The sequence below is a fragment of the Vicia villosa genome, linkage group LG7 (genome assembly GCF_029867415.1).
Source record: "Vicia villosa cultivar HV-30 ecotype Madison, WI linkage group LG7, Vvil1.0, whole genome shotgun sequence".
Lineage (NCBI taxonomy): Eukaryota > Viridiplantae > Streptophyta > Magnoliopsida > Fabales > Fabaceae > Vicia > Vicia villosa.
The window spans coordinates 47,072,442-47,092,012 of NC_081186.1; the positions used below are offsets into that span (position 1 = coordinate 47,072,442).

The 19,571-nt window shown below is 36.8% G+C and overlaps 2 protein-coding genes across 7 annotated transcripts; one reads left to right on the plus strand and one right to left on the minus strand.

The window, feature by feature from the left end:
- The first annotated feature begins 1,834 nt into the window (after positions 1-1,834).
- LOC131620515 (gluconokinase-like) lies at positions 1,835-3,096 on the plus strand. Its single transcript, XM_058891621.1, has 4 exons — positions 1,835-2,027; positions 2,107-2,149; positions 2,359-2,438; positions 2,587-3,096. Exons 1-4 carry the CDS (start codon positions 2,012-2,014, stop codon positions 3,009-3,011), a joined length of 564 nt encoding a protein of 187 aa, XP_058747604.1. The 5' UTR covers positions 1,835-2,011; the 3' UTR covers positions 3,012-3,096.
- A 106-nt stretch (positions 3,097-3,202) lies between these two features.
- On the minus strand, positions 3,203-6,664 carry LOC131620516 (uncharacterized). 6 transcript variants are annotated; one of them, XM_058891626.1, is made up of 4 exons: positions 6,475-6,664; positions 6,300-6,382; positions 5,786-5,990; positions 3,203-3,587 (listed from the first exon to the last, which is right to left on the minus strand). In XM_058891626.1, exons 3-4 carry the CDS (start codon positions 5,963-5,965, stop codon positions 3,414-3,416), a joined length of 354 nt encoding a protein of 117 aa, XP_058747609.1. In that variant the 5' UTR covers positions 5,966-5,990; positions 6,300-6,382; positions 6,475-6,664; the 3' UTR covers positions 3,203-3,413. The 6 variants fall into 6 exon arrangements, with proteins under 6 accessions (XP_058747609.1, XP_058747607.1, XP_058747606.1 ...); XM_058891624.1 differs by having other exon boundaries at positions 5,786-5,995; positions 6,475-6,663; XM_058891623.1 differs by having other exon boundaries at positions 6,270-6,382; positions 6,475-6,663.
- Positions 6,665-19,571: the final 12,907 nt, after the last annotated feature.

Below are 19,571 nucleotides of genomic sequence, written 5' to 3' on the forward strand. Positions count from 1 at the left end.
TGACCTTTTTATTAAATAGGCCTGGCCTGGCCTGACCTTAAGTAGGCTAGGCTATAGGCCCCTGTAGGCCGGCCTGGCCTATTCCCACCCCTAGTTGAGGACTCATTTTTTATTTTTTATGTGCATTTTTTTTTATAGAGTATTTGAAAATAAATAAAATTTTATAAATATCTTAATAACTCTTTGTTATTTAATTTTGTTATTAAAGGTTAATGTACAATTTTATTTAATGTTATTTTCAATTAATAAAAATATTAAATTATTCATTTATAAACTATAAATAATCATAAAATATTTTTTAATTTAAGAAATTTTGTCCCGTGCCTCGCACGGGTAAACTCACTAGTATCATACAATAGAAGAGATGAGTATTTTGACAAATTTACCAAGTGTCACATTTTAAAAATCCTTATTATTTCTTTATTTGCTATTAATAGAAAACTTTTCATAATTATCTTTTAAATATTTATTTAATTTATTTATTTATTTCTAATTATATTATTCATTAATAATAATAATAATAAAAATAAAATTAGGCTTTGAAAACAAAAAAATATTTTTATTATAATAGAATCTAAAATTTTCTTTATTCCTGGTGGACTCCAGAGCTTATCTATAGGGTTTACGCTTGCAACCCTGTTTTGATTCAAGGTTTAGCGCTTGCTATTCCTTTGGGCGGCTTCCGACTGCGTCACTCCCTCAACATGATATAATGAATTGACATAGTATTTTGTATTCATTTACTATTATTTTGTTTTACTAAATAAAAAATTGTGATATTTTTCAAAAGAAAATGAAATGGCTAGAATGCGATTTGTATTGACTTTTAAAGAAAAATCTATAAAATTATGTGCCGTTTGATTCCTTTTGAATGATTCATAAATCTTTTTAGGGTTAATAGTCATTTGCCCCCTACAATAGTAGCGATATTCGGTTTACCCCCTTTTAAAAAAAAAAAATTTGTATTACCCCCCTATAATATTAAAATTGTAAGTCTTTTGCCCCCTAAGAGGGAAAATTACCCCTGTAAAATATATTTTTCTGACTTTACTCCCTGGTTTTTACACGTTTAGGGGGTACCCAAATATTACAGGGGGTAATACAATTTTTTTTTTAAAAGGGGGTAAACCGAATATCGCTACTATTGCAGGGGGGCAAATGACTATTAACCTATCTTTTTAATTTGATTTGATTTAATTTAATGCAGTTTAATTTTATCTTTATTTGAATATTCAAATTAATATATTTTTTAATTATTTAATACTAATATGATAAAAGTATAGAAAAATGACATTTTTATATCTTATACGAAATTAATGTAATAAAAATAAAAATTATGTACAATATTCAAAAATTGATTAAACTAAATTACTCTCTCTGATTCTATTTATAAAAGAAGATTTATTTTTAATAAATTAAATACATTAATTATTTAATAAATTAAAAAGTAATTTTTTTTAATAAATATCATTATCCAAACAACAAATAATATAATAATAAATATCATTATCCAAACAACAAATAATATAATAATAAATATATCATACCAATAAAAAAAATAAATATATATGATTTCATTTTTGATTTAATCTTAAAAAAATGAATGAGAGGTTGTATTTGATCCGAATGATTTTCAGAAAAATAAATTGAAAAATTCTATACAATGTTTTAACTTTTTTATATTTATTTGAAATTATAATTTAAATTGACTCGTAGTTAAAACAGCCTCAATTTATGTTAGTTGACGAGAATTTGTCCGTCCATTGCCCCGAGATGGATCAGGTGAAACAGACCGATCTGACTAAGCAAAACAACTCTTACGTATATCTTCGTCATACAATACTTATCATCTCGCACGACTCTGAAACTTTTAGTATACGTTGTTTTCAAAGGATACATAATAATTGCATATGTGACTATGGAATGGTCATTTGTCTTTATCCTTTAAGCCTCTCTTGCTCAACTTTCTTCAATTATTATTATCACAACGTGTGTCTATTCTCTGCATCCCATGGTTTCAAGAAACGGTAAAGGCTTTACTATTTCTCTTCTTCCTGGATCATTCATTTTTGTATGCAAATTTCATTAACTAAATGGTTTTAACAGGTGCTGTTATCGTCATCATGGGTGTCAGTGGTGCCGGAAAAACGTAACTGTCCAATTCAGATAACATAACTACTTCATTTTTGTTGTTTATTTGTTTTCACTTTTCAGACAGATTTCTCATTTTATGTGTGAGAAATGTTTATTTGTTTTCACTTTTCAGACAGATTTCTCATTTTATGTGTGAGAAATACTATGTTTCTTCTGCAAGTGGTTGTATTTTTATTACTGATATGTTGGATATCTATTGAACAGCACAATTGGTCAAAAGCTGGAAAAAGAGATTAACTATAAGTATCTTGATGCTGATGATTTTCATTCTCAATCAAACAAAGGTAATTGTTTCGGTCTGTTTTCATGGATTTCCTGCAGTTTGATATTCTTGCGTTCACCCATTGGGTGTATTGTATTGTGACGTCGGATTCAGATTTAGCTTAGGTTATTTTTTCATTTATTTGCATCTGATTTCCTTCAATACAACAGAAAAAATGAGTATGGGAATCCCGCTTACAGATGAAGACAGGAAGCCATGGCTTGAATCACTGAGAGATGCCATTGAAGAATACTTAATAAACAAAAACGGTTTGATTCTTGGTTGCTCTGCATTGAAGAAACAGTATAGAGAAATACTTAGATCAGGTGATCCTGATTATAAATCAGAGGGTTATACAACTGTGGTTAACTTCGTTTTATTGGATGTTCCTGCGGAAGTGCTGATTGCTCGAGTAAATAAGAGGGCTGCAGAAGGAAAACATTATATGCCTGCGTCTCTTCTGCAATCCCAGTTAGATTTGCTGAAGATTGATGAGTCTGAGGGGATCCTTAGAGTTGATGCTACTTTAAGTCCTGAATCCATTGTTGACACCATTAAAGAAATGCACCCTTTTCAGAGCTGTTTTCAATCATGATTATGCTGAATCTCATTACAAATTCTTGTAGATTTATTTTTGTACAACTTCACTATTACATACAATCAGAGAGTATTGTAACTAACTCTATTTTATTGGTTATTGATGTTACAAAGATATACTACATTCTGTAAAACATTAAATTGGTAAAAAATTTAAACCGTTTTAGCTAAACAAAGTTAACAACATGGTCACAGAAAAAATCATATAAAAATTTTAATTGAGCAAGTAATAACATTTTTTTTCAAATCTGGCAGAATGATAAACTGCAATAAAACAATTAAATGTGAATACATGATCCTAGATGTACATTATTTGAGCTAAGCCAGTCTTCAGCAGGAACAACCCTCTCTTGGCGAAGGGAGGAATGAACTTTTTCCTTTAAGTCGCCCTGTTAAAGTCTTACTTTTTTGCCTTGGCGAATCTGAGGCATCTGTATTTTTCACCACTTACTGTAATTTCAAGAGCACCATCTTGATTATCTTGATTTGACGCAGTTCCCATTAAGACGCTTTTCTCTTTTTCAAGATTATCTCTCTCCATCTTTAACCTTGCTTCTTGTCGAGCAATCTCTGCCTGCAAAATTGAAAGAAAAAAATGAGGACAGAAACTACTTTTTTTTATGATAGCAGAACGATGAACGGAAACGTTGTTACAGTTCCAAGTCAATTTCCATTTTTAAGATGCAACAAGAATTCTGCTTCACCAGTAATATAACACAAATCATAGCAAAACATCAGAAAAGTGGTTCCCCAGAACTTGTGAAGCTGGGTTAGTTACCGAGAAAAAAATTAAAAGCATTACGGACTCGGCCCAGAAAATACAACTCCAATCTAAAGAGAAAGAACAATCATGCTGAGAGCAGCATTTGGTAACGTCTTCTAAATTGATTGCATAAAAGCAACCACTGATCACAAAACCCAAAAGCCATATACAAAGTGTGAAGGAATTTTTCAACTCAAAATATAATATTCAGGCTATAATTCAGATTTAAAGGCTTGCCGTGTCATTAAGTAACTTTTACTTTCATTTTTTATAGTTACTTATTTATTCTATTTCTTGCAATCATGAAGCAGGTGTTTCTGTTATTATACTTGTTATCTCTAACTTTAAATTTCAAGGGTATTTTGTTAATGTCTAAATTTATTCCACTTTGTTGAGCCACCACCCCAGCAAGAAAATTTGAGGATTATATTATCATTTTTCTTAAAAGTTACTTATCTTTTTCTTCAACTTCAGAAGCAGTTCACTGAAACTGCATCAATATCAAAATTAGTGAACTGTTAACCTCGTAACAATCCGATGGTCTTAAATATTCACCTAAAGAAAAAGCTCCGCATTCATCTAGTATTACAATTGTTCCCCACTCCTCAGTCAAGGAGGGTCAGCAGGGTAAGATAAGATACACAAAAAGTAATGGATGCTCACAATTCAGAAATAAAAATTATGCAACATCTAGATCAAATATAAGCCATAAGTCACATTTTCTCTGAAGCATAGACAGAGACTTGAACATGGATACTAGATACAGAATTTAGGACACTACACCCGCACAATAATCATTCCAAAATAGACATCAGTTATGTTTAAAATGTGAGCGTTATTTATAGAAGATCTATATAGAGATTCAGAATTTATATATTCGTTCATATCACAAGAACTTGTTATGTATTACAATTTCCCAGTGATAAAGGATATCGCCAAAAAAATACTAACATAAACCGTTGGAGTTAGGTCCTTAACGCACTAAAGGCAAAAAAATATATTTAGAAACAGGAATGAGGTGTTTGACATTTACCATTGGTCACTCAGACATGCCTTTAACATGAAATATAAGTTACAGCTACATAGCACATCATAGCATCCCAATCAAAAGACAAGTGAAACTGGCATTGCCATATTGCTTTACCTTTCATCTTAACCATTTTAAAGATATCCATAAGATCAAAGAATGTCACAAGCATGCGAGAAAATTTAAATAGGCGATGCAAAATACATTGATACTCACAAATAAACACTATGAAACTATCAATTCTTAGATGATTACAGTGCCATTCCCCATTTGTTATTTTTTATGATTTCGAAAAATACCTCCTGATTTAAACCATGTTACATGCATTGTAAGAACGTAATCAGAGTTCTACATCTTAAACTTAAGTAGGAAAAACAGTATAATTATCTGATCAATCATACACTATTATATTGCTATTTATAAACAATAGTATTTCTAACTGATGATTTCAAATCACCCTATAACCTTACGGAACCAGGAACAGGATAATTTGAGTTTAACTTTTTCAAGTAGTCTGTGACATCAAAGACTAAAATTATATGTGGAAGTTTTAGGAACCAAAGAAATTGAATTCAAAAGAAACAACAACTTCAATGAATGAATGAGAACTCGGGGACTCCCCTTCTACAACGGAAATCACTTTTCGCAAACTCTCAAAATACAGAATACCAAATTAATCTCAAACAAATCAAGATTCAAGAAGGCAATTAATCCCAAACATATCAAGCTTCGAGAAGGTAATTAATTCAACTACAGTACCAAATTTTGTTCTTACTGCGAAAAGATTCTTCTAAGAAAACCATAGTCAACGCATGGAAGGCGTAGAAACAATAATAGATCAAAATGTACCAAATATTTGTTGTTATACAAATAACATTAGGGAATTTGCACTTCAATATTATCTTGCTTTTTCAATCTATATAGAATTGGAGATTAATTTTTTCAAAATAAAATTAACAATTTGAATGAACCAAGAAGGTACCTCGCGACGAGAAAGATCAGCCTTCCAAGCAGCTTCACGTTCAGCAACCTCGCGTTCACGTTCTTGGATATAACTTTGCATCTCTCTGTCCTTCATGATCCTATCCTGAATATCAGCATCCAACGCTTCTTTCAATTCCTCAACGAATTTATCCACCACAGCCTTTATCCGCAGAGACATCTTCAACTAAAATGCCAACCTAACCCTAAACTACATCCAAAAGAATCCAATTACACTTTTTCAGAAACATAATACCCTTTCTTTCCAAACAATAATAGAAATAACATAACACCCTAACACGTACTAGTGTATGACACCGTAGATACATTCAATCACTTCTATTCTCTTAAATTGTCATCAGTGTCTACGTATCAGTGTCATGTCTGTGTCAGTGTGTTTCATCACGATCAAGTTACGATAAACACGCATTTCAATCACTATATAAGAATCAAATTAAATATGATTATGCAGGCTAGAAACAAACCTGGGCTGAAATTATGAAAATAAAACTAACTTGTTATGTATTTCGCAACCAGTGAAGTAGAGTTTTCTGAGTGCGCTTCAAAAACACCTAACTATGGAAATAAGAAGAAAAAACTGAAACGAAAGAGAACGGAATTATGCAATGAATTGGTAATTTGAATTTGTGATAGGAAAAAAAGGATGAGAAGTGAAGTGAGAAGATGAACCTGAACTATGTTATTGTGATTATGGTCATTGTTTGGGTTCGTTTGAGAGTTTCATTTGGTGTTAGAATGATAACTGTGAAAGCATCACCGTAGTAGGCCACACGCAATCGGAGATGCGTGAATGGAAACTGAATTTGATTCTCTTATTTTCAGTTTTATTATTGAGGGTTTGTGATTATAAAGTTGAATAGAATACGGACAAAAAGGACTTTCGTTGGGTCTATCATTTGCGGTTTCTCTATGTCGGCCCATATATTATTTAGGTTTGGGAATTTCTATTAAATTTATAAAGGGTGAAAAACACCCCTAAATATTCAAAATATCCTTCGGATATGTATAATGTGAACTTATATCCGAAGACACCATTATCTTAATTTTAAATATTTTAGATATGCATATCCAAAAATATCATGAATTAGTTTCGGATATGAATATCTGAAATATGTTCTGAATTCTTCATTTTTTATAAACAACAACATTACATTGTTACATTGGGAGCATCGTAGCAATTAAGATTAATAAATACGTCCTATTATCCGACAAACTGTAACGGGTTGTAAAAAATACGTAGACTAGAATAAAACATCGATATCATAATATAAAATAGTTGTTCGGACAAGTGCAAGATGTCAAAATATTACAACGCAAAAAAAAAAGTTATAAATAAACATGAAAAGACAACTACTACTGAGTATGCCTAATGCGAACTCCATGTGATCTCCTCTGCTTCCTATATGCCGCCGCACACAACGCCTCACTTACCGTCCTCTACACTATGGCAACCGCCCTGCTCAATGATCCCTCTATCCAATGCCTCCTGCCCAATCAACTGTATCCGCTGGCATATCGGTAGGAGATCAGTGGCATGATCATCCTCAGCCTGCTGGTTCTCCAAGAGCTCGTGCGCTGGCCTAGGTGGACTCCAGGAGTATCGGCTGTCATGATAGGATGTGACACTTGATAAAACCATGTCATGTACCCATCTACACAGTGCCACCTCTGGGTGGCCCGCATAAGTCGATACTCTTCTGGGACTAAATAATTGGCTCAATCCTCAAAGATAGCAGTGAGCTCTCGGAGGATAACGGTGTTAGGAGCAACCTTAAATGGAGATCTCGGTATAATCTACACACGTCTAAACTATCTCATACACCGCTCCGGCAGATATCTGACCAAGGTGTTGGCCCCACATGCCAACCATCCGGAATATAATGCAATGCGGTCAAATGAGACAACATCACCGTAATCACTGAAGGGTGACCATTGGATGTCATTGTGAGCAGTATGATCGAGGTATACATGATATGACCCCACTTTCGGATTCCCCCTATGGAGGACATATCGTGCCGCCTTGGGCATGACTTCAGTGTACAACGGATCAGGATCGTAGCCGGGGATGCGTTGAAAGTATGAGATGATCCAGCTCTGGAATAAAATATGATAATATGTTACACATTAACAAATAACATTAAATGTGATATAACTAAAAATAAATGTACCGTGAGGCGTGTGCAAGAGCCAGTCAACTGTCTGGTCCTTCAGTTGCACGCTTCATTCAGCTTCTAGTACATGCATACCAGAAGGGCGGCCCCTAGTTCCACTCAAGAACTTTAGTCAAATTGATAAAATATATGAGGTATGTCATGTCCACGTAGGTTGCACTTTGGTCTACAAAGAGGGACGTGCCAACCAGGAACATGAGCCAACACCGCAAGACGCAAGCTCGGTGGTACTCAACAAAAACACCATCACCCTCTACCTCGGACTCCGATACCGCTACCAAATGGTTCTCATAAAGCTCTTTCAGGCTGGAGAATCGGATATGCGCCCCATTTTAAAATATCCATAAGATCAAAGAATGTCACAAGAATGCGAGAAAATTTAAATAGGAGATGCAAAATACATTGATACTCACAAATATACACTATGAAACTATCAATTCTTAGAAGATTACTATGCCATTCCCATTTGTTATTTTTTATGATTTCGAAAAATACCTCCTGATTTAAACCGTGTCAGCGCCTCTGTGTGCTTACACACAATCAAGGTTTAGAAAAACGGTTATGATAAACACACATTCCAATCACTATATATAATCAAAATAAATATGACTATGTAGGGAGAAACAAACCTTGGCTTCTAATTATGAAAACAAAAGCAACTTGTTATGTATTTTGCAAGCAGTAAAGTAAGGAGGTTGACCTTACATTAAATGCTGATGGTGACGGGTTTGAAAGATCAAGGGAGTTGAATATTTTATTAGAGGAGGGTGACGTGGCGGATAAAGGGGATCTTTTAGCTAGTATTGTGGGCCAGGACCCAGAATCTTCGGATCCAATCTCTTGTAGTGATGTGGGTTGTGGGGATCCAAAGAAGAGCATTCGGCCCACCAAAAACAAAATCAAAAACAAAAAACATATTAGTGATATCTATGATTCGTTGAAGATTCCGTACGCCCCGTCTTACTTCACAGCGCTTCTTCATTCCCAAACCAACCTTAAGTTACACAATTTCTTGAATTCAGTTCATGAACCTCAGCAATCGGTGGGTGTCTGTCTTCGGCTTGACAATAACTCAAAAGGGGGTGGAGGAAATGCCTCAGGAGATTCAATTTCCGATTCGGATGTCCAGAAAGGGAATTGCAGAGTGTGGAGAGCAATCGAAAGTGTTCCAAAAAAAAGTGTGGAGGTCTATTAAGGAGTTGGGTATCGAAGGGGATGAAGATGATGAGGTTTTCGAAGGTATAATTAGAAATATGGAGGAAAAGGATCGGTCGACCAAGTTAGGAATGAAGGAGAAGAACAACCAGGTGCCATGATTATTTGGACCTTCAACATCAGAGGGAGTGGCAACTCTGCAAAACGCAGAAGAATTTGCCAAATCGTAAGCAAAGGCAATCCTGATGTGATTTTCTTTCAAGAAACAAAGATTTCTAAGATGGGGGAGTCGTTAGTTTCTAGTTTATGGGGCTCAGTGGACAGAGATTGGTCAGCTAGAGATGCGGAGGGGAATTCTGGAGGTATTCTGACAATTTGGAGAAAGGATTCTTTTTGCCCTTTGTTCAGCTTCTCGGGCAAAGGGTTCTTGGGGGTAAAAGCAGCTTGGAGAGGTACTATAATTTATTTCTTAAACATTTATTCGCCCTGCAATTTGGAGGAGAAAAGGGTGTTGTGGCTGGAATTGATGGGATGGAAAGCTAGATTGGAAGTTGGTCAATGAGTGGTGGGTGGGGACTTTAACTCGGTGAAGAACAGGGAGGAAAGGAAGGGTTCAGGGAGAAACAATAGAAGTGTGGAAATGGAGGAATTTGGGAACTTTATAGATAACATGGATCTCATTGATGCTCAAATGGTGGGAAACATCTTCACTTGGTTTAAACCGGATGGCAAGGCTTGTAGTAGACTGGACCGGATATTACTAACTGAAGGGCTCGTAGCAGTTTAGGGTGTGGTAGCGCAGGAGGTTGGTAATAGAGATATCTCCGACCACAAACCTGTGTGGACTAAAAGTAGAGGAGCTGATTGGGGGCCGAAAGTTTTCAAGGTGAAGAACTGTTGGTATGATCATAAAGAATTTAAAGATTTTGTGCGTAAGGAGTGGCATTCGTTCAACATCAAAGGAAGAAAATCATTCGTGCTAAAAGAAAAACTGAAGTTGCTTCGGGACAGATTGCGGTGGTGGAATGTTAATGTGTTTGGGTGGGTGAATATGAAAATAGAAGAAGAGGTGAGCGAACTAAATTGTCTAGATGATCAATGGAAACTGCCTGGTTTTCAAGCAACAGAGGAGTTTTCTTTGGAAAGAAGGAGGAAGCAAGAAGTGTTGTGGAGGGAGTTACATCGCAAGGAGAGTTTGATCAAACAAAAATCGAGATACAAATGGGTTCAGGAAGGAGACAAAAATTCAAGATTCTTCCACTCGGTTATGAAGGCTAGGTATAGAAGTAACAATATTGTGGATGTTAGAAAAGGGGATGAGGTAATTAACTCGGTGGAAGCGGTGAAAAAAGTAATCAAAAATCACTTTGCTGCTAGATTTTCTTATAGTGTGCAGGCTAGACCCAAGCTTTGTAATAATACCTTTGATAGTTTAACTGCCGAGGAGAGTGGGGGCCTAGAAGAGCCTTTTACGGTGGAGGAGATTAAATGGGTGGTGTTTGATGGCAACGGAGACAAAAGCCCAGGTCCCGACGGTTTTAATCTTGAGTTTATAAAACAATGCTGGGATATCATAGGGAAAGATGTGGTGGAGGTGATTCAAGAATTTCACTCGAAGGGCAAATTACCGAAATCCTTTACTTCTTCTTTTCTTGCCTTAATCACTAAAAGAGAAAGCCCTCAAAATCTTGATGATTACAGGCCAATATGCCTTATGAATGGTGTTCTCAAAATTATTTCTAAATTGCTGGCTGCTAGATTAAAGAGACATATTGGAAAGTTAGTTGCAAAGAACCAGACAACTTTTATTTCAGGGAGGCAAATCCTTGATGGAGTTTTGGTGATAAACGAGATCATAGATTTGGCAAAGAGGAAAAAAAGAAACTGTATGGTTTTCAAAGTGGATTTTACGCAGGCGTATGATTGTGTTGATTGGAACTTTTTGCGTTTTATGGGATTTGGTGAAAGATGGATGTCTTGGATGGAAGCGGTGGTATTCACTAGTTCAATGTCAATTCTAGTTAACGGTAGCCCGACGTCTGAATTTTTGGTATTTAGGGGACTGCGCCAAGGTGATCCTCTGTCCCCTTTTTTGTTTATAATTGTTGTTGAAGGGTTGGCTGGTTTGGTACGGCAGGCGGTCAGTAGTGGAAGATATAAGGGGTTCCAAATTTCTGAGGATGCTGAGTATACGTTATTACAATTTGCTGACGATACGATAATGATTGGGGATGGTTCGATAGATAATCTATGGGCTTTGAAGGCTATATTTCTAGGCTTTGAGATGGTTTCTGGGCTGAATATAAACTTTAGTAAAAGCAAACTCTATGGTATTGGTATGGAAGAATATGATTTGAAGGCTGCAACGCAATTTCTAGGTTGTAAACCCGATCAATTCCCTTGCAAATTTTTAGGAATTTTGATCGGTGGGTGCCATAGGAATATTAAATTCTGGAATCCAGTTATCAAGACTATGAAGTCTAAGCTCTCATCGTGGAGGAGTATGAATTTATCGTTTGGGGGAAGGATCATGTTGATTAACTCGGTTTTGTCAAACCTTCCAATCTACCAATTGTCTTTCTACAAGCTGCCCTCAAAAGTTGCTCACCAAATCATTGCAATCTAGAGGAATTTTCTGTGGCAGGGGGGAGAGGATAAGAGGGGGATGGCGTGGGTTAGTTGGGATACTATATGCAAGGATAAAGACCAAGGAGGCTTGGGGATCAAGGACATCTGTTGCTTTAATTCCGCCTTGATTTCCAAATGGTTATGGAGATTGCTGACTGATGAAGATGCCATACAGAAAGATATTTTGCAGGGGAGATATGGGGACCTTAGAGAGAGGGTGTGGAATGGGCCAGAGTATGTGTCAAACTCGGCAGACTCATTGTGGTGGAGAGACGTCATGGTTGTGAGCAAAGAACCTCATGGAATTCTGAGTAAAATCACAGTCAAATTAGGCAATGGAAATATCGCGCTCTTTTGGAAATCTATTTGGTTGGGGAATGGCTGCTGAGCTAACCAGTTCCCTAATCTGTTTTTAGAAGTTGCCAATAAATTTAGCAGTGTGAGCTGTATGGGGAGGTGGGGTAGTGATGGTTGGCAGTGGAGGATTAGGAATGGGGAAGACGTGTACGGGAGTGAAGCGACAAAAGAGCTAGCAGAATTGGAAGACATTTTGCAGGGGATTCAACCGGTGCCGCAAGGTTTAGACTTTATTGTATGGCCTTTTGAAAACTCCAAAAGATTTAGCGTTAAATCTTTATATAAGTTGTTGAATCATTCGGAAAGAGGAGTAGAAGTGGAAATTCAAAGGGTAGAGGGGCTGCGTAATGTTTGGAGGGCTTCTGTTCCATCCAAACTTAAATTCTTTGGCTGGCGGTTACTGTTGGACAGATTGGCAACGAGAGCGCAATTGTGTACAAGAAGTATTATAATCCAGCATTAAGAGGCCCTCTGTGCGTTCTGCCACCTTCAAGAGGAAGACATTAATCATGTCATGTTGTCCTGTCCCTTTTTGCAGCCACTATGGAGGAGGATCTATAGATGGTTACAGGTATATATTCCGTTAAACTTTAATTGTTGCAGTCACTTTAATCTCTGTATCGAGTTACTAGGTGTTAACATAGCGCGCAGTAGGATTGGTGCCATTTGGTTAACAGTTTGCTGGAGTATTTGGAGGATTAGAAATGAGGTTGTATTCAATAATGTTGTTGTGGATATTGAAGAGCTGTTTGGCATGATCTTGTGGTCTTCATGGCGGTGGCTGGCAATAGAATCTAGGGACAAAATTCTCTGTAGTTTCTATGAATGGTTTCACAATCCGTTTTTGTGTTTGTGATCTAGTAGGAGTGTTTAGTGTGGAATTTTTTTTCTTGTAAGGGTTGGAGCATCCATAGTGCTTCCATCTTTTATAATACAAGAAGTTGCTTATTAAAAAAAAAGAATGATATATGTGAAAACATCACCGTAGTAGGCCACACGCAATCGGAGATGCATGAATGGAAACTGAATTTGATTCTCTTATTTTCAGTTTTATTATTGAGGGTTTGTGATTACAAAGTTGAATAGAATACAGACAAAAAGGACTTTCGTTGGGTCTATCATTTGCGGTTTCTCTATGTCGGCCCATATATTTATTTTGGTTTGGGAATTTATGTGTACATCTATATAGGGTGGAAAATATGCCTAAAACTTTAAAAGAAAATTTCTTTATCCACCTCTCTATGGGGGTCACCTCCAGCGAAAATCCTACTTTACCCCTGCTTCGGAAATGCATTTCTGAAGTATTTTTTTTCGAAATTTTCCCAGACTTCGGAAGTGCATCTCCGAAAACACCAAATTGGGGGTGTTTTCGGAGATGCACTTGCGAAACACCTTTTATCACATTTTGGGGGGTTTCGGAAGTGCATTTCCGAATTATGCAGAGGTCTCTTTTTTTATGCTTTTTCTAATAGTCCCGTACGAAATATATACAAAACGAGTAATATATACAAAACGAAAACGCCGAACAAAACAAACGACATATCAACGTAAAATACTAATATAATAAATAAAATCCAAATAATATATACAGACCGAGTCATAGTGTGCAAAATATACAATCCGAATACAAAAAAAATAAACCCGAACCCATACTGGGTATGCCTAACCCTTTCTCCCTGGGACCTCCTCTGTCTCCTGTATGTCGCCGCACGGCCCGCGTCACCGACGATCCTCTCCACCACGGCGAATCCCTCTGGACCGCCCTGATCAATGATACCTCGATCCAATGCGTCCCGCCCAAGCAGCTCTATCCGCTGGCAGATCGGCAAGAGATTAATGGCATGGTCATCCTCGGCCTGCTGGTTCTCCAGGATCTCCTCGTATGCTGGCCTAGGAGCGCCGGGAGCGTCGGATGTCATTAGAGGATGTGACACCTGATAGAACCATGTGACATACCCCTCCATACTGTGCCAGTCCTGGGTGACCTGCATGCGACGATACTCCTCCGAGACCACATGACGCTCCCAATCCGCAAATATGCTAGTGAGCTGCACTCGGGTAACTGTGTCGGGAGCAGCCTCAAAAGGTGACCTGGGTATCATCTGCACAAATCCAAACTGCCGCATGCACCGCTCAGGGAGATACCTCACCATGGTGTTGGTCCCGCATGCCAACCAGCCAGAATATAACGAGATGCTGTCAAAGACGACACAATCAGTGTAGTCGCTGAATGGCCTCCAACTGATGTCATCGTGCATCGTGCGGTCGAGGTACCCACGGTATGGTCCCACTGCATTGTTACCCCTCTGGAGAACGTATCGGGCGGCCCTGGGCATGGCGTCCTCGTACGCAGGATCAACGCGGAAGCCGTGGATGCGGGGAAGTAGGAGATGATCCAGCTCTGAAACACAAACACGATAATGTATTAAAAATAAATACGAAACATAAATAAATGTGAAACAATTAAAATGAAACGTACCGTCAGTAGTGTGCAGGATCTGGTCAACTGCCTGGTCCTCCAGTTGGAGGCCTCATTCAGCTTCTGGTATAGGTATACCAGAATAGCTGACCCCCAGTTCCACTGGTGAACGGTAGCCAAGTCCATGAAGTAGCGGAGGTAGGTCACGTCGACATATCTTTCACTCTTGTCCACAAAGAGTGCAACGCCTACCACAAACATGAACCAGCACCGAAGAGCACATGCACAGTGATACTCCACAAATAGGGCGTTATCCGCCTCCTCGGATTCGGCCGCCGCCACCAGGTGGTTCTCGAAATAAGCGCTCAGTATGGAGAACCGGATATGAGGCCTATTTGTCGTCTGGCACTCAAACTCAGCCATATCTGGCTCCATACCCAGATAGAGCACCATCCACTCGGTGGCTTTGACCCTCTGGATCCGGGAATAGTCCAGCAGCATCCCCCTAATCGGCAAGTGGAGAAGACACTGCACATCGTGTAGGGTGATTGTAAGACCCGTAATTTTATAAATAAATTAATATTTTAAAATTATAGTATATTCTCACCTCTGTGATATATTTTTGATCAAATATATAGTTAAATAGTATTTATACTAATAAAATCTTAGAATTTTTATTTCATTAGTAGTTTAAGACATAAGTTCTTAAAAATCTTGATTTCAGTCCCTTTAATGTTCGGTAAAATTAGCCGCCTTAATTTTTAAAACAACCCCTGTTTGATAAGGAGATTCTAGTAATAGAATAACAAAATTATTTATGAAAGAGTGAAAAAAAATATATAAAAATAGTTTCTCTTGAAATTTATTTCCGGTCTCTCCAATAAATGATAGTTTTACCCGCTTAAAATTTTAAAGTAATCTCTGGTCAGAACAAAAGTTTATCAGTGAAAACATAAATTGTTTTTAGTAGATTAATAAAAAAAATTATTAATAATAAAAATAATAAATTTTATTTCTCTCGACCGATATTTTATATAACGCAGTATAGAATAACCCGAAAAAAGAATTTTATTATCGGCAAAAATTATTTCAGGGATTTTTATCAGTGTCACGTAACACCGGAAGTTGCACTTATAATGTAAAACAAAAAAAAATATATTACCGGGAAAGATGTCTACTGCTATCCATAGCACTGCTAGGATGCATATTGATGATGAGGGTAATTAAATTATGAAGTGATGGTTAATGATGATTTTACGTCGGAAAGACTTGTTTTATGAAACGTGGAGCCATAAATGTTACTGATATTACCATTCACAAAGTAGTATTTAAATACTACTACCTCATACAATACATGCATCCAGTGTTTTCAAATCTCTACGCTACGTTGGCCAAGGTAAATAAATCTCTTCTCTAAAGGACTAGAGCTACCATGTTTATAAGTTATCTATGTGCAAGTAGTGTTTTCATAGAAATTAATTGTTTCTTTTTCCGCTTTTTGCAAATAAATTTGTATAGAGTATATTGTCTTTTAAATAGATTAAAATGGACTTTATAAATATTGTAAAGCATAGTGGGGTATAGTTAAGTAATAATTTTTTTAGGGAGAAAAACTAGTATGAAAATGGCCTAAGATATATTATGATCAATTTTAGTAATATAATTATTATCAGTTAAAATTTTTCAACATGATTCTCTTATTAAATAATAATAAAAATATTTTTAGTCCTCCAAATTCTATGTTAAGATAGTCCTTAATTTTGCTAACGTACAACAAGCATTAAGTTATAAAAAAAAATAATTATGACTTTTATATTAAAATTTATATTAAATTACTGATTAATTTTTATAAGATTAAATTTTTAAGAAAGAGTTTACTAATATTATTGTTACTATTAAACAATTAGAATCAACCAACCAAAATATTTGGTTTCAATTATATAATAATGGTAGGATTGTTGGTATGTTCTTTTTTACTACAACTATACTTTTAATTTTTAAGTCCTCTTTAGCTAGTTGCAGTAAAGAAAGTATAAAACCTCACTTTTAGGATCTAATAAACAAATTTATAAATATTCTGTGTTCATAGAATAAGATTGATAAAAATATTTTTTTTCTTTCTAAAAAGGTTATAAATAATTAAAAAGCTTTTTAAAGTTATATTAAAATTTATTTGTTTAATTTAATCCGCAGCAAAAGTTTGTTAAGGTTGGTTATATATATATATATATATATATATATATATATATATATATATATATATATATATATATATATATATATATATATATATATATATATATATATATATATATATATATATTTATTGTGTTACGTACTACTGTTAAACATATATAATTATGTGAGTTTCATTGCAAATTGGAATAAAAACAAATTGTAGAACTTCTAGTTTCTAGTATGTTTTAATTTTAATAAGCAGTTACACTTTTAAAATTAAGGTATTTAAAGTATAAAGCCTAATGGGTGCATACTACTTGTTATAAATTAAATCATAGTTATAATACTACTTAGGTAAATAATGGAATAAAATACTAAAACCAGACGAAAACGAAGTTTACCACGTACGAGTTCATTCTATATTAGTCGTTCTAATTTAGCTCGTTTTGGATAAAGGTGCACGATCCGCCAACCAATTCTAAACGAAACATCAATTCCACGACTCTCGTAACTGTAAGGGCATCTCTCTATTTTATATATTTCTCTCAAAAATAAAAATATATATATGCTATATATCTGCTTACGTGTTTATTTTGAAGGTGAATACTTGTGAAGGTGAGTAAATGTTATATAAATATATTTGTACGAAATTTTGATGCATGAGGTAAGTTATTACATATGGGGATGTTAACCATATGTTGAAATTCATAGATGGAGAATTGTATGCACATACATTTCATGGTTACGTGGCTACCGGAGAGGAGTCACGAGGTGCACACCGGAGAGGTGGCACGGGGTGTGTGTCCGAGAGGGAACCACCTTATCCCGATGTGGATCATTGAGTTTGATTGATGGGTAGATACCTATCACCTTAGTGGTGCTAAATCTTAAAGCGATACCACGACCCTTTGCAAAGGGATTGATATTCCGGAATCATATGCATCGACATAGACATTGCATTAGGAATGAGTCTTAATTATGCTATATGTATTATTGTTATAAATGTGTATATACATGTGTTAGAATGAGATCTCTAGCCATGTATAATGTATCCTCTATTTTTTCTTGTTACTCCGCTCTTGTATACTTGTTATTTTTGGATTGATGACCCTTTTAGTGGTTTGTGTGGGCAATATGCCAATAGATCATGTCACTCCCAGAATACAACGAGATGCCGCCATCGAGGACGACAGAACTTACTTCCTGAAGCATGGACAGACGCATCCTGGGGATTTGACCCGGCCTCAGGACGACTCACGTTCTCCGGGAACGTGTTAGAGACTACTACCATCGTAGGACAGGATCCGAAGACCACCTACTCCCGCAGGACCGTGAGCTTTCAGATCCCAGCTTCCTTGGTCATTACTAGCTTCCTCTATGGAGTGATTGACCGCTATGGATTTTTGATTCCTCCTCCAGACCCACCTGGACCCGCATATACCCCAGTCATGGGAGGGGGGGCATTCTTTCACGATATATCTATGCCCCCCTTAGACTTAGAGATGTCGTTAGGGCTATCCTCGATGATTCCTCGTGACATTTATCCCGTGGGAGAATTACCTCATCTTGATCCGACACACGCGCCATCCTTGGAGGAAGATATAGATGGAGCAGAGGACGATGACGATTATGATCCCTCCGAGTATGACTATGACGAGGATGGCTCTGATCATACCTTGTCGAGCGCCTGTAGGGGATTATGTGGAGCTGGGGCAGGGGAGTACTGTGGATGTCGATAGATTCAGATCAGCGTAGTTAGGGACTAGACGGTAGTAGCACTTGGTACTAGATGGCGGGTTTCTATATGAGTGGCTCGAGATTTTCTCCCTGGGGAAGTTCTCCTGCGTGAGTGTCTGTCGGGGACTTTTATTCTATAACTTTATGGGTTGTATTTCCTAAACATTATTCGTACTTATATCTTGTGACGTTATGTCGAGTTTATGCATAGTATGGTTATTAAGTTTTAATCTAGTTTAACTAATTTCCATTTATAAAATCTAGTTTGAATTCTTAAAACCAATCTAAATATAAAATTCACTATAATGCTTAAATAAAATAAAAAGGACACTATTTCTCACAAGAAAAACCATTAATTGATTTAGATGTGGAAATAATCCATTTTTTTAATTCACTTTTGTTGTTAAAAATCGGGGTGTTACAGTGATCGTCATCTCCCCAACCGGTAAGTGGAAAGAAGACGACTCCCTGTGCCACCTCTCCACAAAGGCCCCCTGCATGCCATGGCTGATGGTGGTATACCCCGTCATGCATAGCCCACCTAGCCATGAAGCTGTCACCGCGTCGTTAAACCACTGCGCCTCTGGTTTAAAGAGACTGAAAATCTTCCGGGCGTGGTTCGCCTGTTTCAAAGTCTGTCTCTCCTGTTACAACAAAAATAAAAAAACACTGTTAATTAGACCATTAAGAAAATGTTGAATAAACAGCTAAATAAAAAACGGTTAAATAATAAAGTCGAGAAAATTATAAAAAATACCTCTCCCCCCCAGATACGTCGAGCGACGTGCTCGTGGTAGGTAATCAGCAAGGTCGTGTCACTGGGCCCTCCCGGGTAGCCCTCCTCCTCCCCGTGTGGAGGGTCAACATCCGGTACCTCCTCTGCCTCCTGGTATGTAACTGCCTCCTCCTCCTCCTCCTTTTCTCGTACCTTCTGCTGGTGGGAAGAAGAGACCCGAGCCAGACGACTCCTGGATCCAAATGAGGAAGTACCTTCGTCCATCTGCACGGGTACTCGCACACGACCCCGTCCCTGCGTCGACGCCAGCTGCGCCGCCCGCTCGCGTCTAGATGATATGCACCCCATTTTAAAATATCCCTAAGCTAAAATCATGTCATGTACC